Source organism: Rhineura floridana, chromosome 9 (assembly GCF_030035675.1).
Source record: "Rhineura floridana isolate rRhiFlo1 chromosome 9, rRhiFlo1.hap2, whole genome shotgun sequence".
NCBI classification, from domain to species: Eukaryota; Metazoa; Chordata; class Lepidosauria; order Squamata; family Rhineuridae; genus Rhineura; species Rhineura floridana.
Window position 1 is genome coordinate 51,355,609 of NC_084488.1, and position 23,621 is coordinate 51,379,229.

Genomic DNA, 23,621 nt, shown 5'->3' on the forward strand with positions numbered 1-23,621 from the left:
TTGTCATACAGAAAAATTTAATACGTTTTTATAATTAAATCATCACAGTACTAGGATTTTATTTTACTGTAATGATATGCAACTATACCACACTAGTATAGATAAAAACATTAGGATTAATGTTTAATACAGGTCTAGGAAATATCACAGATTAACAAACTATGCATTCATGAACTAACTGAACTGCTATAAACAAAACAAAAAGATGCTGACACCCTCAAATACCACATCCTGTTCAATTTTAATAAGGCTCTGCAAATTTTTACATTAGTAACCCCCGCACACACTTTTTTGCACACAACAGAGGGACACTTAGTTCAATGCCAGAGTCTCTAATGCGTCATAATGAGCAGAAACACATTCCATGTGCCAGTAAGGAAAACTGAGCAGGTAAAAACAGCAAAGTGCATTAGATCAGCACAGTATAGAAGTGAAGTATTCAATGTGAAGATCTAATGTTTAAATAAGTGATTATCGGGCATGAATTGGTATCTTTTCACTTCATGCCGCTGAGGGCAGTCGAAGGACAATGAATTTATAAACTACATATAACTTGAGTGCTATGGTAAAGCAAGTCGCCAGATGGAAGTTTCAAACTGAACAGGAGGCTTTCAAAATTAGTGCATGTTACTTTGAGAAACAACATTTGGCTTTAGATATACATGATTTTGAGTTGGGGCAGAAGAGTTTTAACATTATTTAACAGTTTAAAAAGTGATAGAAGTATCACAAGTAGTCATGTATCTACACATAGGCCAAATTCTCTTCATGTTAACACTGATTTATACAATAACAGGCTCCAAATGAAAAACACCCAGGCAAAAAAACCAAAAAGGGTTCACAATTATTAATTTTAACTCACTAAAAATATAAAGAACCGTTTGGACCCAAAGGTCCTCTTTCTCTGAAAGAGGACGCTCCTTCCATCAAAGGAAGGAACCTTTGAATCCAACCAAATGAATTGTGCCAAAAACAGAGCTTTGGCAAAAGTTCAGACATAGAGTTCAAAGCAAAACTTTTTTTAAAAGAAGTCTCTAATCATACTGACCAATTAGGCACTGCAGAAAAATATCAAAGGATTTCAAAACCTACACCTAAATAACTATCAATATTTGGGCCACTTAGGAAAGCATTTGTTTACAGTTCTTCGTTGCATTCGCATTTACTTCACCAAATTTATTTTGGTACTCCTTTGGAATAAGTTTTCCTCATTTAAGGTTTTGGATAACCCTGTGTCATCAAGGATTTTTGCAAGAAATAAATAGGTCATTTTACTTTGGCAATACACTTAAGGCCCCCTTTTTGGTGTCTTATATGAACTTTCATCTATGCTGTAGGGCAGAGTTATCCAACATGGAACCCTCCAGAAGTTGGACTCTACCTCCAATCAACCCCAGCCAGCATGGCCAATGGAAAGGCATGATGGGAGTTGGAGTCCAACATCTGGAGGTCACCATAATGGTTAACCCACCAGTAGGGCTTCTGGTTCTTTTTGTCTCATTAAGGGAAGGTTGCTGTGCTACCTTACAAACATCTTGTGAACTTCCAATATTTCAAAATGGGCTTATCAAGTGAGGTAGGAGGCTACTGGGCAGCTGGAAACAGAGTCAGAGCTACGCTGTGCATAAAGGGCTTACCACACAACCCTCAATCATTTTATAGCAGGAAACCTCACCATAAATGTTTTAACAGCCAACTACATGAATGCCCTCCCTCAGGAGATGTGATGCTTTGGAATGTTCAGCTACAACTCACACTTCCAAACTCTCCTATTTATATATTTCAGTTTTATTATGGTCAATACGTCACAATAACTTGAGATATTTAGTCTGGTTCACATGACATGCTGAAACAAATTTTGGTTGAGAGAGAGACCATGGAGGCTCCCAGAAAGGAACTCATAACCACTTTGCTCTGCATTTCTTTTTGCTACCCCCCAGAGCTATGCCAAAGTTTGGCTTAGTGTGTTGGCCAAACCAGGGCTCTTGGTTAAGCTCTCTCCTCACTAACCATGAGGTATAAAACAAGGTGGTTACAGCTCATGATTAGCGAGGAGAGATCTTAACCATGAGCCAAACCTTGACATAGCTCAGCGCGGTGCAGCAGCAAAAAGGGGCTGAGTAGCAAAGTGGCTTGAAAGCTCTCTGGAAGCATTCATGGTCTCACTCAGCCAAGATTTGGCTTTGTGAGTCATACAAACCAGGCCACTGTGGTGGAGCTGATGCTTTGCTAAATAGACATTTTAGTAAATAGACATTCAAAACACAAAGGATCGTTATATCATTGGTGTTTCCTTGCTGATAGAAGGCAGTGGAGTTTCCCTCAGTAGAGTGGGGCAATTTTCAGTGATTCCCCTTTCAGCCCCCCTCCAATCAGCTTTGGAGGATGGGGAACCCTTTGGAACAATGTGGAAGGTGGTGCAGGGGGCTGCAAGGGCGAGGGGAAATCACCAATGATTGCCTTGATCATTTTTCCACTGATGGAAGGTTCCACCACATCAAAGTGCCTTCTGTCAGTGGAGGGACATCAAGCAGATACAAGTCAGAAAACTCTAATTGGGATTAAAAAAATGTTCCAGTTGTCAAGTCCTCCTTGCATCTACTGTGGATAGGAGTTAAACCTTACACAGTTTTTAAAGTAACAATTGCTTCTTACAACTGAGTTATCACTTCAGCTGCTACATTTTAAAGTTCTTGAAAATACAAATTAAATTATTACAGGTCTATAATTAAAATATTTTTAAATCCTGCAATATTTACAAATATTGGGTCTCCAATTATTTCAGTTATTTGATTAAAAACAGTAACTAAATTTATGGCAATCAAGTGTCAGGCTGCATTATAAAGAAATATTAAACACATCCTCCATTGGTAAGCTTTTGCCTAAGTTACCCATCTTTACTTATGGAGGATTCTGAATTACTGTATAAAAAATCACATTATAAAGGTAAAATTAACTGTGACTATTAACTAATTTTATTTTCTATATTTTTAATTCATAAAAATATAAATAAAACAATGGTCAAATATCAGTGTATATCTAGTGCAAAATAGGACTACAGTTTTGTAGGAACAGGAAACAAAAAGCGAAAGACCATAATTTAAGGGCTGGGGAGGAAATCTCCAGTGTTTGAGCATGCAGTTGTTACCAGACATATTTATATAGAACTGTTCTTTGCAGAACAGCAGTATTTTCCTTGCACTGCACAACATTGGTATATACCTTAGTGTTTTTAATAATACAAAAAATTGCATAAGCCCAGGTCACCTTGAGACAGGTTTTGGCTGTTTTAAGTTGCAGCTCAAAAGCTGCAGGATTTCAAACATGCTTTGTGCAAGTTATTTAAACCTGTTCAATCTACTTTTGTTGCAGTAGATCAAAACTGCCACAAGAATTTCATGATATACAATCGTTTAAATGGCAGAAGAAATACTTTGTTCTTGTGATCAAACTCAGCAGGTCACAGTACATCTCAATATGAGAAACAACCATTTCAAAAGGGCGCACCAATTGTAAAGAGGCTGTTAGGGCTCAGGAGAGAGAAATAAAAGCTCTTTTGGAATGTAAAGAGGTGATGTGAAGTAATTATGCACTTCATGAATTAACACAACAATCATCTGTGGTAAAAAGGGCAAAATCTTCCAGTATTCAAAAGATGGCTCAGTTCAAAATGATCCCTCTGGAAACAGGGACTAATAAGCAGTTTCTTCAATGCTAAAGCAGCAGGGTACAGATTGGAGCCTTCCATCTTCTGACACAACTTTGTACTGCACTATCATGGCCGCTCTAGCAACTCAGAATGCATCCAGTGCAGGACTGCAGAACTTTGCTCCCAACCTCTTTGCCCATGAGGAACATCCTTTTTCCATCTCCCCACCTTTTCCTAAACCAACTCCTGAATTCCAACAGCTTTCCCAAAAATCCAATTTTCCTTTTGCATTGCAAAACAATGCTTCATGCTAAAGTGTTGTGCTAGTCAACAAATGAACCTCCTCTTCACTTTCCTCTCTCTCCTCCGTTACTGGATTTAGTTGAACATTATTGATGCGGGGTCTTGGTTTGCCGTCTGGGCCATATGACGGAGGATATCTTTTTTTGTTATGATGCCAAGGAGGCGCCTGGAAAGAGACACAGAGAAGACGGCTAATTAAATAGAAGGAGAAAAGGAAATAGATGCGCTAAATTTATAGCCAAATCCTTTTGGCTGACAGGAGCAGAGTGCAGTAAAGCCTGATTTTCTTATTCCAAGAAACACATTTTATTGACATCAACCATCATTTTGTTTAAAACGACAGCAGTATTAAAATGCTAGAGGATGGTCACTAAACTATTACCCATTTTCAACATCCAAGTACATAAAAGACAATCCTGTACCCACTGGTAGTTATTTTTTTGTTGTTGATCATATGCCAACAAAAAAGTAACAAAGGAGAACAAAGAAAGAACAAATGGGTGAATAAGTGATATCGATCCCATTACCAAAGGAAATTATAGTTGAATATAGCTGAACTCAAAATTGTTTGATAGATCAATTTTGAGGCTCTGCCCAACATTACCTATTGGTTTTGATATCTTCATAAGAGCACATGCACATATGTTTGAAGATCAGGTGATCACAAATTAATTTGTTTCAAGTTCAAAACATATTTAGACCCCTCCTTCCTTCCTTTTTTTTTTTTTTAAGAAACAGTGCTCTTATGATCAAGATTTACTACTAATATACCAAGGAGTGAAGCTGTCCTAACAGGTTTATCACAGGAGTGGCAGAAAGAAAGAATGAGCTTTCTGACCTTGTCATTCTGGTTAGTAGTTTATGCTGTAAACCTTTTTTTTTTTTTAAGAGGATGCATGAAACACTTGTGAAGTATTAGAATAAAATGCAAATTCAATTAGCATGTAAGCAGCTAAACTTGGAGGGCAGGTTTTAATACCAACTACTGCAGAGCAGCAACAATAATTTAAGTAGCACAGAATACAGCAAGAGGGACAAATGACAAAGTACATCACTGTTGATCATGTTACTTGGGAAATAAAGTTCCTTCTAGCAGTCACTCCACAAAAGTGACTCTGCAACTGGGCAGGAAACAGTTCTAATGCTACAATGTGTCCTAGTATAGATGTCAAAAACTATAATGAAGTTTGCAGGTCGATTGGTAGCTCTTGTTAACAATAAAAACCCCAAACCTACAAAGCTTTGGCACAACGTTATTTTACATAAGTCTACAAAACTTATCAAGAAACAGATGTACTCTGGTACCTTTGGGATAGCAGGATTTCTATCTTTGAAATCTCTAATCCACTTTCTTGCATAACATTCACTTTTAATTAGTTAACAGTGAATTTTCAGCTCCCATCTTCATTTAGTGTATTTTCCACAATAGGATTTTGCTCATGTTTCAAAACCATACTGTATCCTAATTGAAAGACCTATATGCTTGTTTGTGAAGGGTTGTTGTTGTTCAGATGTTGTAAGAGAACACTGAACAATTCACAAGTTTCATGCTTCCTGATGTCTAAAGTGTCTAATGAGGAGATCTGATATATCTAATCACCAAGAGTTCGACGTGCTGCTTTAGTTGCTCGAGATGCTCTAATATGTTCTTCTTTGTGATGATCCCCAAGACAATCCTGAAACAGATTATGTTATGCTAATAACTGTGTGTGAAATCAAACAAAAAAAGCTCCAATCATAATGAAAGAAGGGGTTTTTGGGGGGGAAGTAAAATGAAAACATGGACAGCAGAAATACTAACAATGAAAATGTTAACTGAAAAATGATTTGCCCCTTTTCTCAAAGATTTAAAATCCTTAAAATGCACATTAAACTTAGAATAATGTAGACACATGCGGAACACAGGTATCTAGATGTTTTACCCTTATTACAACCAATTTTTCTGTTTTCTTAATGAAATGCAAGAACAAGCTTAACTTGTGCATTTTAATTTTACAAATATCAGATGTTCAAAATGTTAAGCCCGCTTCTCATTTGTATTTTAATCATATTAAGAAGTTATTAAAGGTGCAAGAATGCTATGTCGTTTCCCCTCTCCTTGAATTCTGCATCTAGAATAAATTTGATCGAAAAATGCATACAGACACTTAGTTTGGATTTCCTTTAAAAGCACGGATGGTAGAATGGAAACAGGCAAGAATAGGGAGACTGGGGATAAATGTCTTGTAGGAAAATAGAGGCAGGGAGTAGAGGAAACAGCAGATCGACAAGGTGTTAAGCAGGATGCCAACACCCCACATCCTGACTCCTGGTAGTCCTGCTTAGTTTCTTTTCAACATCTTGGACTTACTAACACCTGTTTTATCTTCAAGCTTTCCTTGCAAGCCATCTGAACTGGAAGCTTTTTTAAAAAATCAAGATTCCTAGGATGCCACATACTGTACCAATACTAAATCCTACACATATACAATAGTTCCATCGAATATACGCAGCCACAATTAAAACAGAACAGTTAGGATGCGAGTAGTACCATCAAAATGCAGAAACAAAAACCCTGAGTTTTCCTTTAATTTTCTTAGTTCTACTCAAAATGGAAACAATAGTGGGATCACAAAAATTAACAAATATTTTGTAAACCAGCTTTTTAAAAATTAAAGGTGGTATTAGAGTAGACCCACCAAGACCAAAGGACTTAAGTCCAATGGGTGTAATCTGAGCATGGCTAACATAGGCTATTCTCCCCAATGTTTAGATATGTGTTGGAGATATTAAAATAGTTTTATTGGCCCAGATGTTACCACCTCTTGCCTAGAAGAAGAGATTCAAATTTTCGGTCTGCATAAATGTTTTCTTGGCTAATGCAGGAATATGCAGCAAATACACTAGTCTATTTGGTGATTTTGCTAATTTGGGGGTTTGCCCCAAGTTGACAAGTGGAATGGTATCTGGCTACTACTAAAATTATAAAATGCAAAGTAACAAGCTGAAGCAAGAAAACAAATATGGACATTACACAGCTGCAGATTAACAAAGCAAGTGACTTCTTTTCAAACTCACTTAGGAATTTGTTAAGAAATGTTGCATAATCATTTTGGAACATGAGAGACTTTCAGTTGCAGCAGTATATTTTGCTACACAACAGATGCCCTTCCACACAGCTGGCTTCAGGCATTATCAGTGGTTTAGTATATATTTAACATTTAATATATAAAATATTTTGTTGGATGCTATAGGATACTAAATCCCATAACACTGTAACTTTCAGCCTGCACTCCTATACATACTTACCTGGGTGTAAGTCTCAATTAACTCGTGGAAAATTACTTCTGAATAGACATGCATAATATTGTTCTGTTAATTTAGGTTGAAGGCAACTATAAACTTTTCCTTTAAAATACTATTTAAGGCAGAAAATTTAATTCATTTGTAAATTTAACTAATGTGCAAGATCACATAGTAATGTCCAACTAAGTCATACTTCACGTAAACCCACTGAACTCCATGGGCTTAAGTCCACTTATTTCAATGCATCTACCCAGAGTATGACTAATGTTGGATATCGCCCATAATTTATTTTTATTTCAGGATTATTAGTGCTATTTTTGTGGGCAAAAAGTCTCAGGTTCAATTCTGAGCATCTCCAGATCGGTCTACAAGGCAACTTCCAAGCTATGTACTTGGCATGAATAGCTGGAGGGAATACATGTAAACTTAACAGAATGGCACCTGTGCTCTAAGCAAGGATTTTCTGTTTCAGTGTGTCTGAGGTTCATGGAAGCTGATATACAAAGTTTCATAAGTCTCCTCCTCTGATGTCACCGTGCTCCCATGAATAGGTCATTCCTATAAGAAATTAAATGTGCAAAAGTAACATCTGAACCAGCTCTGTAACACTGTGGCTTCACAGATCATGCTGAGAAGGGGTGTGTTTGTAGGTTGTAAGTTCCAACCTTATGATGTAAAGCAGAGAAGGGGAAATGCACCATGTAATAGCATCAGGAGTAAATTGTACTAGATGTTACAGATGGGGAGAAGGAACTTATTGTGGGGCTTCCACTGTGGGGACAGCTTCACATTCCTTATAATATGCAGTTCCTTGCTGATATGTTAGTTTGAGGGGTATGTAATCAATAGAAAAGGAGGAAATCACAATAAGGACAGTGGCAAACGTTATGGCAATGTAGCATTCACTTTTATTGTAACTGAAGGGCACAGAGACGGCAAACTATGAAAAGCTTTTAGGGCCATTTTGTGACATGAGAGCTCTTGTAATACACAAGGGGGAGAAGAGGCAATACCTCCAGGAAAAACACAAATGTGTTGACAAACTGGGAGCAATTAAGTGGTATTAGTATCTTAGCTTGAGGCAGAAATACGTATAAATCCATTCTATATGATGGTTTCAGACACTGGAACAATATGAGATAGTGGTCCAGTATCTTAAGAATAAAATATGGCCAAAAAAATCATTTTTGCATGCCCCTCATCTCATGTCAAAATCCAATGAGAAGAATTTTCTGATGTCACAGATTACCCTGAGTGGATGATTCTCAGAGTTTATTTGGGGTTTGCTTTTAAATAAATAAATACAAAGAAAGTGTTTACAGTGTTCCCTCCTCTGACACAATGCTACTCATGCCAAGTACAAAATGCAAACTAAGTTAACACCCTGCTACACTATTGTCCCACATTTAATATTTTTAACAAGTGAAAGGGTGTTAGGCTTCTGAAGGAGCAACTAGATGGAGACAGAAAAATAAGCAATCTCAAACCTTTGTGATATAAACAGCTTTTTCCATCACTGGACTCACCCATTGTGTGTTACAAGGCACTGTCTCAGGCCCAGTTTGCGGAAAATATCGACCACTATCTCCATTGGTGTGTGATCTGTCACAGTAAAAGGACTCATATCAAGAATGCTTCTAAGCTTCAAAGGTCGAGGGCTTTCTGCTGGAAGTGATGGGGTATGCTGGGCGAAACAGACTCTGGAACTGCCAACAATACATTCTTGCTTCTTTCTGGCAGTTTCTTTAATCGGAACAAGAGAAGGCAAATATGCAAAGGAGGATGAATTCTTATCTTACATCTAAAACAATGTAATCTGCATTTTTTAAAAAATGAAAGACACAAGTAGATTTGAGCCCAAGAACTGTAACTGGTGGTGGTACCCCCCCCCCAAAAAAGTTGCTTTTCTTTTCTAGTAATCCATGTCATGTTAATGTAGTTTAATAACCCCCAAATCCTAAACAACAATAAAGAAATTCAATCCTACAAATCACCCAATTTAGGAAGCATATTGGGGATGTTTCAGAAGACTAAACAATGACAATTTTGTTTTTAGAAAACATAATTTTGTTATTAATATATTTGTAATGTGCCTTTTGACTAAAAGTCTCCACAGCGGCTATCACTAGAAACGCTAGCAGTTCAAAATTGTACTAAATTTTAAAATTAGGAGAACATTAATCGTAAGAGCAGGAAAAAGGAAGCAAGCTAATCAGGACAACTCAAAAAGCCTTCCAGAAAAGGGTTGTCTTGGTCTGGTACCTAACAGGAAGTAGTGACTTGCACAGCTTCAGTGTCACATCACTGCCCCTCACATTTCAGAAAGTGGGGGCATACAAATAAGGCATATGAGGAAAATCACACTGCATCGGTAGGTTCATAAGGGAGGAGTCAGTCCTTAAAGTAAGTGGGCCCAGACATTTCAGGTTTAAAAAGGTCAGAACTTTAAACTGGACCTAGAAATCAGTAGGGTCCCAAGTTCTATGTACCATGCACATATGGATGGATGTATATGTGTGCGTGTATATCTTTACACACAAATATTTTCTAAACAAGCAAGAACAAAAAAACTCAACCTACAAACACAGTACACATGTAGTAATATCAGAGATAAGAAGTTGTGCATACAAGTGAACGTCAAGTGACAAGAGAAACATGGTGGATTGTACAGACACATAAGTCAGTCCAAAATTATCTCGTGATTTTAAGATTTTAAGAGTGTTTCTTATCTTCATACATTTGAGCACATTAAACCAGTATAATATATATGTGACTAAGGCATGAATCATCATGGCTAAGTCATTCCTCCTGCAACCCAGCCTACACGAACTCCTGGGTATACTTGCATATCCAGGTGGAGCACTGAATCCAGAAGATCCTCCAAGCTGCAAGCCTGATCAGAGGATCCTATAATCACATTTGATATATTCCCAATCAATAGAACTTTCATCTTGCCTGGATTAAGTTTCAGCTTGTTTGCTCGCATTTACTGAAGCAGTGTTGTTTAAATCCACAAAATTAATGCAAGCCATGCTGTTTCTCCACAGAGCCATACTGCAAGATTATATTCACTTCTAGGACTTCATAATTGGCCCTGAAACCACCATATTCTGTTGTACATGTCACAAACTCCTCCTAGATATCTCAACTTAAAAATGTGGCAGTAAAAAGTAGTAACAATGTACACAATCCAATCTACTTAAATACTACTGAGGTACAGTTGTCACATAGTTATGCATGGCATAATTTCATCTCAAGACTGTTGTGGGATCTTTTCTTTCCCTTTCAAATTTCTCTATGGTGAAAGTCCCAGTAGACATTTCACTTGGCTGATTTCCACTGCTCCTCCTAAAGCTACTTTACAGTGATAGGGCTGCCATATTTACTTACATGGGACTAAAAGTTTATCTCGTCTTCTCAATTTGGTGCAGAAATGGAGAGCAGAGACACAGAAACCATACCCAAAATGGCTGAGAGAGCCCATTTCTGCTTTTTCAAATATCATGTCCCCATTTCCATCCCATAATTGATGTAATCCTGCAAGATTGCTTCTATGGTTTGGCTTCCTGTTAATGCTTTTCAAAAAAAAAAAAGACAACAGACAGAATACTAAAACACAATTACCTATTGCAATAGTCAGATCTCTCCTTAGGGCAAATCCCACTAGTCTCTGGGACTCTTTTGACATTATAACAGGGAAACCATTATAGCTGGTTTCATTGATCAAGTTTTCTATATCATCCACTGTCATGTTATCTTGTGTTAACACTGCCAGGGGTGCATCATTTCTTCGAGGTCTCATGACATCTGCAGCCAGAGTTGTGTGGGTAAATTCTTCCTTGGCATCCAAGAAAGGATATCCATTCAGACGAATGTGTGCTTCATAGATACCTTCCCTGCCAAAAGCATCTCCTACCCATTTGCTTGTCATTACTGCAGCCATGAGGGGCACAATGTATTCTAGCCCACCCGTTAATTCAAACACTATAACCACTAGAGATACTGTCATCCTTGTCACACCACCTGAAAGGCAAAAAACAGAGGGTTACTTATCAATATGTGCTTATGGAGTAATATTTAAATGTGGTTTTCCCTGGCCATCTCGATAATATCAGACACCGCCAGGTAATATGCCAGTCACCACAGGCCTTCAACCTGACATTAAGTCTACACAAAAGTAACAATGAAAGGCACTTGAACACCCCATGGGGGGAGAGGGGAGACATACAATTACCTTAATGGAAGGAAGATGAATGACTGGTTTTTGTGATATAAAATAATTTAATCCCAAAATCACAAACTAGTCCTTTTATGCTGCAATCCTACAATACCTGGGAGTAAGTCCAACTGAGCTCAACAGTGCTTAGTTATAACAAGATATGCCCAGGACTGCATTGTTTTATTTAAGTTTCAAGATTTAATAATGCGGTTAAGTGGTACTGAGAATTTCAACAAACAATTTAAAAGTAAAACTAGCACTCAATAAGCTGGCTTGCAAATCAAATCAAAATACAAAAAATGCTGACATCACATCAGGAATGAAAATGGCTATAACTCAGAAAATCTACTGATCCTCCCCATACAGTACGGTCCCGCTCGTTTGTGCCCCGCTTTTCGGTGTTCCGCTAATATGGCGGTACCAGTGGGGCGATCAGCTGTAGTGCAGGGAGCTCCAGCCACCGCACTCCAGCTGACAGCGATCAGCTGGAGCTCGCTTGCTCCAGCTGATTGCTGTCAGCTGGAGTGTGCAATCAGCTGTAGGGTGGGGAGCTTGAGCGTTCCAGCTGATCGCTGTCAGCTGGAGCGCTGAGTAGGGCCTCACTTTCCGGCAGTTTTCGGAGGGGGCCTAGAACGGAACCTGCTTTCCCAAGACATCTGTTCCTAGTTCCTTAACATTTTTCCAAAGATCAACCAAAATCTGTCTGGTCATTTACTGACTCAAAAGCTAATTGGCCAGGAGTAGCAACAGCACCAGTTGTTGGGGGTCATTTCGTAGTTTTTGTCAATTTGCAACTCTAGATTGTAAGGGCCTTATGACCTTCTACATCAGGGGTTTCCAATCTTTTACCCCCATGGATCACTTGAAAACTGCTGAGGGTCCAGGCAGACCATTAAAGATTTTTTTGCCTGTTGTAGCAATTGTAACATGTTGTACTAGATATTGTTTAATTTTTAATTGTATTTTCACAGACATGCCACAGACCACCTGAATGAAGCTCATGGACCACTGTTTGGCAACCCCTATTCTACATCATGATTCCTAATGCAGCGACTGGCCGAATCTATGTTTATAGAATATACCAAAGACAGAGTTGAAAAACAGCCTATGGATGTTTCTGAATAAATATTTCAAGTATTAGCTTCCTTATGATCAACACTAATCCCAATTCAGCTTCAGCTTTAAACTTTTAAAGTTTGTCATGCTACATCTCAGGCTGATTCTGAATCTTGTGATGGGGATTTTTTTTTTAAATGGTGATTTAAATATAGCATCACATACACACAAGATGGGCTTATGGAATAATAGTGATTGTGCTATAATTAGGATACTCTAACGTTCAGTAAATTTTCCCAGTTCAACACAACAAGCTCTTCAAATATAGGGCCTGTCCATTTCCTTCATAACTTACCTATTAAAGCAACCTAAGAATGAATCCCTGTCATTTACTGTGTTATGATTTAGTTACCTAAGCATGCAGCAGCACCAACCATAGCATAAAGGCCAGGTGTTATACAGTCTGCTCCAACTTCACACCACTCCTTGAAGATAAACCAGTCGTGGTGATAATAAGCAAGCTGCTCCACAGCAATTCCCACAATTCTCCCAGCTATTGCTCCAATGGCCATACTAGGTATGAACAAGCCTGATGGCACCTAAGAGAAAGAGGAAAAAAACAAGATTGTGACCTTGTAGAGGAAATGCTTCCTCATAAGAACAAGGTTGAAGAACCTGCTGCCCACCAGATGTTGCAAAACTGGGACCCTCATCATTCCTAACCACTGATGGGAATTGGAGTCAAAGAACACCTAGACAACCACAGGTTCCCCATCACTGTTGCAGAGGAAAACTTTAAAAATGCACTAAGACTATCTGGTTGTGTGAATGATTCCAGAGCCACAAGCCTACACAAATATTACATTCTACTGCCTTTCCCTCTCTCTATTCTGATGGGAAGTGAACTGAAAAAGTGTGAAGACACACCCCTCCCTAGGTTCTAGCTAACTGGGGCTCTACTAATGTCTGAGAAGTATCACCAGCCTGTTGGGGCATCATGGTAGGGTACATACAGTGCCAGGTACAGCTGGAACAGGGAGAGTCTATTTAGATTTATTTGGGGGGAGCAGAACCCAATGCATACAATACAGGCACAGACCCACTACAGCCATGTGGAGGCCTTCAACAGCTTGTAGAAACCATCAACAGCATTAGTTATTGTTAGCAGAAACAGTCAAAATCTACAGGTGCTGCAATGCTTCGTTAATTACAGTCTCCCCCCACCCCCAACACAAAGGTAACAAGTCAGTGCTCTTATGAATCTCTTCCCCTCCACCACCACCCCACTCCTCTTTTCACTACAATGAAAGACAGCCAGTGCATTATTACAGCATGCTTTCCCACAAAGCTGCCACAGCAATCTTTCTACTGAGCTAGTTGTTTCAACGACAAAAATATCTGCATTTGAAATCTTCTTAAAGTCCTATCTAACATTACATCAGATCTGCATCAATTGTTTATTTGTTCAAGCCTACTAATCAAACCAGTATGGGCTCCCTGCAGAACACTGCAATTTGACTTTAGGGCAACGCTCAACCATTCTTCTACTAAGCCTTCAGAGATCTGGAATATATGTTGTTTTTTTAAAAAAACTTACTACACATTGTACTAATGGAAGCATGGAGGACTTATGTAATGTCATATGAACGTCAACACCAATTCTTGCTGGAGTTCAACATTTCAAAGCAAAGAAGATTTTATCTTCTGAAAACAGGTGTTTCTATTCCATATAATTGTTCAAGAGAATACAATAGTCTTTGTTTCCCTTATCTGGAGTTTTCAGTTCAAACTTCAGTGTGTATTACTCACTGAATGCTCAACAAAGTACCATTTGTCATCTGTACTGAATTAAACTTGAAGCCTATTTTACCAAAAGCCATGTGCCATATATTAAAACACCTAGTTAACATTAATGTGAAAACCTAAGACAGTTCCTTCTTTCAGCCTGCCTAAAGTGAAATAGATATCCAAACAATCTTTGCTGAAGCTGTATTTGTATAATGCTCTCTTTCTTTCTAAAATATATCTAACTATATAGATTAATAGCATAATCCTATGCATGTATACTCAGAAGTAAATCCTAGTGAGTTCAATGGGACTTACTCTAAGGTAAGCGTGTACAGGAGTGGAGCTTGAGAAAAAGAGCGCTCCAGATTTGAACAACAGAACAGACATAAGCAATGACTAGAGAAACATTGCTTGTTACATCTTACCTTGATACCAAAGGTGAAGACTGTCATTATAATCTTAAATATGAGGGCTAAACACAGCTGCCATATAGCTGAATACACTCCAGTGCCCGCTGGACGATCAGGAATATCATCTACTATTTTACTGACATTCATGTCATTTCTGTAATCACAAAGGGAGGAGGATTCCAAGGGCCCACAGTCTGTGAAAAGTTCTTTAATAAGCTCACTGGTGTTGACTCTGGTGTATGGATTTGGAAAAGCAATGACAGCGGTTATTGCTGCTACAATAATGACCTCCAGAACTGGATATTTTCCAAATTTTGTTGATTTGCGTCGACGGCACCAAGCAATGTTTGCACGGATGAAAAATGCTCCCCACAGCCCACCAAACACCCCCAAAAGAATGAATGGCAACAGTTCAAACAGGTACCATGGAGTATGGTATTCAACATAGAAAAGAACTAGGCGACTGTTACCAAAAGGATTGATTGATCTCAACACAAATGCAGCCACCAAAGCAGCAAAAAATGATCTCCACAAAGTTTTCAGTGGAAAATAATAACTGACCTACAAAAGAAAAAAAGAGAATACGTTTGCTCATTCCACTAGTAACAGGTATGTGAAAAATTATATTGGCAGTATCAGCTAATACTGAACACTACTTTATGTGTTGTAATAACTTAGACATCACTTAAAGCGTTGAGGAAAATAACTTGCATTAGAAGATTTTAAAACAGAACGTTTTAACAGTTAGGACAATGGGTTAGATGTGCATGGATTCTGTGCCAAATTTCCAGTCAAATATGGCAGACATGGGCTGAGCTTGGCCTAAAGCAGTTTCACTATAGCTTCACTGTATGTCAAACCCATGAACTGTCCACAACTCAACCCAATTATCAATGCTACTGAAAACAGCTTGGTGGTGCACAGTAAAGATGGACTGAATTGCAAGCTAGGTGTGTAAAAATTACAACTGCTTCTTCATATGCCAGATTCAGTTAAGATTTCTGCAACCCATATACTTCCCAACCACTTTGGCCATGCCAATTCACCTTCAGTATCTGAAATGCACAATCGTGTTCGCACCAAGCGCTGCTGGTAATGACTGAGCTTCACTGAAGATAGGAAGAATGGAAGCATTACATGCAGATAATGTTCTAAGGAGCTTCTCGCTATTTAAAGATAACAATAAAAAGCTACTTGCCTAGTAGCCTGCAGCAAGTAAGGTTTATCTCCAGGTGGCAAGACAAGGGAGGTTTTTTAAATCGGAAGAGATATTCTTTTGCCACAAATGACTAACATTGTTTAGGCAGGGAAGCTAATAGAATTTTGTGTTGGCTAGTAACTTCTTGTCAACTTATTTGCAAGGGTTTTATTACAAAGTTTGCAAGTTAAACTTTACCACTCATTTACAACCAAACTACCCTGTAATGAGTACACATGAGTACACTGTGCTAAGCTTAGACCTGCATGGTTATGTATGTGAGAGACGAAGTTTGAGCAGTCATGTAAGATTACAGTAATACTGAAATACATGTTTTGTCATCATTACTTATACATACTTCTTCTAGGCTGAAAAGGACTCCACCAATGGGGGCACCAAAGGCTACTGATACTCCAGCTGCTGAAGCAGCTGATAATACCTGCAGAAAGGATTACACCACTTTAGAGTTTGAAAGAGAATCTTAAATGTTAATAGTTCACTGTTAGGACTTATCCACAAACACTGGCATATATAAACCCCACGGCAGCAAAACTCATCCTTCATGGTCTACTGGGATTATGTGAATTTTTCTCAGTTTAAGATTGGGAGATCCTGCTTTTTCTAAGGCAGCAATATAGTCACAACTAGACAAGTATTCAAAAGTTGCTTATTCCAAGACTAATTCTATAATTCAGAGGAAGAGCTCTGTTATCTGACCAAATGGAAGAAAAGGTGTGTTTCCAAGGAAGAAAAGACTGCTGCATTGGAATCTGAGAGCCTGATCTTATGCACTCACAACGTTACAATATATGCACCAAACAAGTGTGGCACAGCTGTCAGATTGTGTTCCAGTTCCTTCTGAAAAGCTCTAACACCTCTTGCTGCACATTTTTACAAGAGCAAATTTATACCAGCAGCACTGAATGCACAGGACCATATCCGTAGTCCACAGGTTGCTGAACCCTCTTTACATCTATGAAAGCTCCTTGTGCAACATACAGGCTTTCTAACCAGAGCAGCGGTTTCTGCACTGTAGCATGGGGTTAGGGGTCTCATTGCACCGGGAGCCCTATATCCAATACTAGGCCCCTGGCGCATGCTGCCAATTCATTACAAATATGAGAACACTGCAAATTCTAGGTAAGATTACCCCCTGAACTAGCTGAAAATACAAGTAATCAATTGTCCTAATCCTGTGTGGCTTACTATCCTACTCAATTAAGAAAACAGCAATTTTATAACTACTTCAAAAATATTTAACTATTAACTGGATTAATAAACATGTTTCTAACATAAAAAATCAGTACTGCCATTTGATAACAATCAATTACTGCAAATGTGTATCATTTTACACACCTCCCTTTTTTTTGCTTCATTTGTGCTATACTTCGGAAAGAGGTAGGAAAAGATATTTCCACAGCAACAGGCAACATGTACTAGAGGACCCTCTTTTCCTAAACTCAAACCTGAGGCTACAGCCAAGACTAAAGTGATTGTTTTTATCATCAAGGTCCACTTGCCCAAGTATCCTCTAATGATGAAGCCACTCAATATAGTTTTGATCTAGAACGGAAAAGAACAGACATTAAAAAAAAATCATTTCAGCTTTTCATGAAAATTTTCAATGTCTCTCAGAAAATGTAACTCATTCAGAACTTAAAATTACACAGCTGCCACTACAAAAAGAACCAGTTTGCAAATTCTCATTCCACCATGTTTGAGTCTAAAAGACTGAAACATATTAATCTGTAATCCTGGACAAATACTACAAATACAATATTCCATTCAGCTTTCTAAATATTCTGATTATAATGATTATTTCAATATGTTACAAAGCAACTGCAGCATTCATTATATTTTACTTATTTGCTCAAAATATAATTAAATGTTTGACCAAATACAATGACTTCTAAGAGCTTCTTAACTATTCTATATCCTCCCCTAGATTATTGCTTTTGGGGCTATTTCACTTTGTGCTATGATGGTTCAAGATTGCTTTCATCTGTATCTGCTATATAACTGAAAATAATTTTTATAGGTGACATAAGCAAAATGTAAGTTGTTGTAAGTGGCTGTCATTAGTGTTTCTGCCACTTTTATTTCACTATACAACACTCCCACTATGTATACTGATCTTCTGGTCTTGTAGCCGTACAATGCCAAAACATGTCTGATATTATTGCATTAACTTTAATTTTACTGGGCTAAGATACAAAGTATAAAATAATCCTGCAATGTTTTCCCTCAAATTAGAAATATGTTTTTTGGTAGGTGGGAGCTCTTCTAATTTGTGAATAGCTAACATGTAATATACATGACTAAAACTGCATTATGATCAACGTTATGGAATGTGTTTTGATATGTGGAAGTCTTATGTTGCTTAATTTGAATATAGAAATATTCAGTGGTGTGTTTTCATTGAATAGTTTCCTTTTGGATATTCTGATGAAGCATTTTTAACCCTGGTTAGTGATATATTATAATTTGTCATATCCTAAGAGCAAGACAAAGCTCTTTCAGCAGGGCAAAAATGGTTTTTACCATTTTTTAAAAAGTATTTCCCTGCCATTGAGAACAATGGGAGGGAAAGGAGGAGACGAGATTTATGCCACTTCCTTAGCTGGCATAACCCCCCCAATTGGGGGACATCCTCCTTTCGGGCCTATTCAATGTTGCTAGGGACAGAGTGTTGGAGGTTTCCATGGTAGTGGGGAAGGGGGATCTGACATCAGATCTTTCTCCAACATCTGAAAGGGAGGTCCAATGTATCTTATGGCCCTTGGAACCCCCTCACAGGGGCTATAGGATTGCAGCCTTAAAAAGTTTTGAATCACAGCCTGAGTTCCAATGCTTTGTTTTGTATATTATTTATAAAGTAACATGTAATGAGTTATATGTGACAACACTTCTCTTTTAAAATTTCCTTCAATGTTGATAATAATAATGGAAACCTTACCTCTGGAATCCCAGAGCCACAAGCATAAGGTGCAAACACCTTCACCAGAGAAACTGCTAGGAAAGCAAAGCTCAAGGCCCAGAAAATATACATGATGTAGTTCATGATGTAGGAGCCTGGGCCCTAAAAGAAAAAAAAGGACAAACTGTTAATAAATTTTAGTTAACTGCCACACAGGTATTTCACTGCAGATCAGATTAATATTTTGACACAAAAGAGCCTTTCCTTTTTAAAGTGTAGCAATTGCAGCAAGTGGGGTAGGGTGAGGTGATCATTGGCTATATTCAGTGACAAAGTAGATCACTTGCAGTCCAAGCCTATGTATCAGTACTTTGATCCCAGAATGCCAACAAGTATTTGAATGATATGCAAGGGACTGCCACAAAGGTTCCATCACACACACCAGTTCATACCCAGAAGGGATTTGTATAGATACAATGGAGTCTTTGGGTCCCAGCCAAATTTGCAGTACCACAGAGTTTGAAAAGGAAATGGTTCTGGTTATAGATCTGTGCCAGTACTCAACCACTGGCAACATAGCTCTCCCTGTATGTATAAGTTCCTTTTCCTTGCACACAGCACCTGGACATACAACTCAATCAGGCAGAATACATTTTGTTTCTGTTTTTAATAAGCAGTATTTCTAACACTTCCACACAAACATGAATCAGGAAAATGAGCAGCCCAACACACAAACCAGTTAAGCAGGTTTTAAAAATTTTAAGAGGTGCTCCATGCCAACTCAGCCAACAAGGGTTGCATCATAGTCATAATTTTGTTGACAATTTGAAGCCTTTATACATGTTGAGATTTATCTACAGCCAATTAAAAAAAAATCTGTTTGAGTGGGGCATGACCTCACACCTCCAAAATTGTGTTCCATGTCAAAACTTTGTTACAAGCTCCTTGTTTCTGCTACAGAGTGAGATGTACTCTCTCTACAATAGTGATGAAAGCAGGTGTGGAAAACCTGTGCCTCCCCAGAACTTGCTGGATGACGACTTTTTAGGCCTATAGCCAGCCTAAATGTTTGGGGAGGCACATTACCAAAGCGGGGGGGGGCATGGCTTGGCACTGAGCTGAATGGAAGCAAAATAGATCCAGTAGCTATGGGACAATAAAGGCTTTGAAAGGCGGCAGAATTGAGCAATCAAACATTTAAAAGTAAGCAATATATAAAGAATGTTCTAAAGTTGAGCAGAAGTTGAGAGAAGACTGTTTTTGTCTTCCTCGCCAGACGAAGACAGGAATAACATGGCGAAGGGCAGCACTAAAACACAGAAAGGCGCAAAATTGACAAGTTTATTGACAGACAGTAACGATATCAACAAACAAATCAGGAAACTCAGACAGGCTTTAATAGCAGATTGGGGGTAGCCTTGCAACCATTAGAGATTAAATAGAAACTATGTCTGCTCAAATTTCGGACATTGCTAAAACGGCAAACTAGGCAATGCAAATAGGTCTTGATAATCACACTAAACTTCAACTTGTCAAAATGGTGACAGCAGACTTTGAGATCCACCAGGAAAAGCAGGAGAATAGGGAGCGTAAAAAGAATTTTCAGGTGCATGGGATCCCAAAAAAGAGGAAGGGGTGGATATGCCTAGTTTCTTAGTAAAATGGATTAACTTTTTTTTTTACAATAATTTTTATTCAAATTTTCATAAAACATACAAAACAAAATCATAAAACATTCAAAGACAAAAAACAAAACAAAACAAAAATGATTAAACAAAAAAATAAAATGTTGACTTCCCATTTGTCGCAGATCAAATCAGTTGTAGGTCTACAATATATAACAATCCTGTCTCTTAAATTATATTATAAAATCACTTTCCTCCAGTAGTTATCTTAATTAATCATCAAATCTCTTAAACATTACTTTATTCTTTCCACAAAAAGTCAAAGAGAGGTTTCAATTCTTTAAGAAATATATCTATCAATTTTTCTCCAAATAAACATGTCGATTAATCCATCTCGTTAATAATAATAATAATCTTATTGTCATAACCATAGTCCAAATAAACATATCGATTAATCCATCTCATCAAATCTGTTAAGTCCAATAATTTCAATAGCCATTATTCCATTATCCATATTAATTCCATCTTCCATCTTCAATAGTCCTGTTAAATCCAGTAATTTCAGTGTCCAATCTTCCATTATCAGTATTCCATAATAATCTTGCTGTCATAGCCATAGTCATATAATAAGAGTCTGATGGGAATTTCCTCTATCCCAAATATTTTCTTGCCATCGATTCTAAATAAGTTGCTGAAATATTGTTGTAAAGTCATATCTCTGTTCTTCTTTTTTACAAAATGCACTGGCTCATCTCTTGAGAGTTTTTCCATTGTCACATGGCTGCAGTTAATTCCATAGATTTTCTCTATATCAAGCTCCATCACGTCATTCCAGTCCAGAAAATTATCCAAGCCATTGATAACTTTATCTCTAATATCTTCATTAATTTCTTCAGAGATAACGTTAAATTCCAAACAGTAGATTTTATTTCTAATATCCATAAACTCCAGATCTTTTTCCAATTCCACATTTGTTCCAATCTCCAGGGCTTGTATCTTCCCTTTATTTTTTCTTTTCTCATCTCTGATCTCATTCTCCTCTCTCACAGGATCCCCTATTTCTTTAAGCTCCTGCGTCATTTTGCTCAGTTCAATTTTCAGCTCCTTACTACCCTGTCGCAGGGTTTGTTTCGTTATCTCAATCTCATCCATTATTTTCTGAAACATAATTACTTCCAGATTCTCAGCCACTTTGATTGCCATTTTTAAAACCACAAAAACAAAACAAAACAAAAATAAAGAAGAACCACTTCTTATTTCAGCAACAATTGGGTTAATATTCCAGGCTTGATGACATCACAGTATAAACAGAGCAGCCTGCCTTATCTCTCTATGTTCAAGAATCCAAAACAAATTTAGTTCCCAGCATCAAAACAGTTAGTGGCGTCGTGAAGAAGCAGATTCGTCAAAATAAAATAGACCAAAAAGAGAATAGTCCCAGACAATATAATGTTCCAAAGTTCATATTTTTTATTTTTTTCTCCTCGGAATAGAAATCCCTCTTCTGTTTATATCTTTAGAATGCACTTCCAGGACAGCTTTTTGCAATAGAAACAGAGATAAGCTGTTAATTTCGTGAATAACAGAGAAGAGTTATAGCTCACCTTTAAATAGAACTTTAAAGAAGTTCTTTAAAGCTGATTCATTTGACAAATCTCTTTTTGCTGCAACAATTTAAACCAAGTAAAAAAAATAATAGAAAGAAGGGTGCTTGCCTGTTAGTCCGTTTTCTCTTTGAAGAAAAGATAAACGTATCGCATTAATCAGATAGAGCTTGTTCGGAAGTCCGTCCAGCATTGCTGGCTGGACCTTTTCTCATAAATTAATGAAATCCAGTCCTCCCAACAAAAACAGGCTTTTGAGGTTGATCTCTACATTTCTCCCTGCCCGGGAGAAATTTCATCAGTCAAAAAAAAATGTTCTGACTGATTTATATCTGAATAAGCTTCTTTTGAGGCGGGAGCCCGTCTCAAAAGCAGGCACAAGCGAAGTCACCCTTCCCGGAAGTCCAGTAAAATGGATTAACTCAATTGACTTGGGAGTTACTATATCAGTTACTATACAAAGCAAGAACAGTTTATATAAAAGACACACTGTCCCACTTGCAATTATTTTGTCAAGGAGCAATCATCGTGGGAGGTGATTTGAATGCATGCCTTGATGAAACCATCAATAGGAGCACTTTTACGGTAAAATCCACACAACAAGGATCAAGACTAAAAACACTTTTCAATAATTATGGTCTGATAGACATATGGAGGAAACAACAGCCTACTATGCATGACTACATGTTCTTCTCTTCCAGGTATCAGTCTTTTTCACGCATTTATTATCTATTCACATCAACAGACCTATATCCTACGATTTCGCAATCTACATCACATCTACATCACAGCACCTGATCCTGCGCTAGTTATGCTAGACTTTTGCTTGGCAGACTGTCCCAAGGGATCTAGAAGGTAATACTTTCCTATGGAGATACTTGCTGATGCGGTATCTCAGACCAATAGACTTACTTTCAGACTCCAGAGACATTGTGCAGGAGTTTGCAAATTTTTATGCCTCTCTGTACTCCTCGGACAGTCCTGATAGCAGTGCTACAGAAAAATATCTAAACACAGCTAAAACAGGCCGATGGTCGGAGAACAGGGAATTCTTGCAAGGTCCAATGTCTGAAGATGAAGTGAGGGAAGCTATAAAAAAACTCAAAACTGGTAAGTCTCCAGGCCCTGATGGGTTCTCAGGGAATTTTTATAAAGTCTTCAATAATGAACTAACACTTTGGCTCACTAAACTGTTCAATGACATATTATTGGGTGGGAGGATACCAGAAACATGGCAGCACTCCAGGCTTGCGATTATATTGAAACCTGATAACGACCCCGCCATAGTGGGCTCATATAGGCCAACAGCCTTAACCAATATAGATGCAAAACTACTATCAACTGTTACGGTAGCCCAATTAAATCCGTTATTGGAAAATATATCTCCTCAGACCAGATGAGATTTATTCCACAACATAAAATAGCGGACTCCATTTGAAGAGGGTTAAATGTGGTCCATGAGGCTAATAAAAAAAATGAAGCCAGTCTTGGTATCACTAGAAGCCTTTAAGGCCTTTGATAGAATAGAATGGAGCTTCCTAAAATATCTATCATCTAAAATGAATTT

At 37.9% G+C, this 23,621-nt stretch overlaps 1 protein-coding gene across 12 annotated transcripts in view; it reads right to left on the bottom strand.

The window, feature by feature from the left end:
* CLCN3 (chloride voltage-gated channel 3) overlaps positions 1-23,621 on the bottom strand; it is a 76,724-nt gene continuing 53,103 nt past the window's right edge. For 10 of the 12 annotated variants that reach the window (XM_061584102.1, XM_061584099.1, XM_061584101.1 and 7 more), the window contains 9 exons: positions 18,865-18,987; positions 17,265-17,471; positions 16,267-16,347; positions 14,726-15,271; positions 12,925-13,111; positions 10,862-11,260; positions 8,764-8,980; positions 5,553-5,628; positions 1-4,118 (listed from right to left, as the gene is read on the bottom strand). In XM_061584102.1, coding sequence (XP_061440086.1) covers positions 3,960-4,118; positions 5,553-5,628; positions 8,764-8,980; positions 10,862-11,260; positions 12,925-13,111; positions 14,726-15,271; positions 16,267-16,347; positions 17,265-17,471; positions 18,865-18,987 — 1,995 coding nt within the window. In that variant the 3' untranslated portion in view covers positions 1-3,959. The remainder of the gene's footprint in view (positions 4,119-5,552; positions 5,629-8,763; positions 8,981-10,861; positions 11,261-12,924; positions 13,112-14,725; positions 15,272-16,266; positions 16,348-17,264; positions 17,472-18,864; positions 18,988-23,621) is intronic. The other 2 variants (XM_061584109.1, XM_061584112.1) reach the window with 1 other exon arrangement.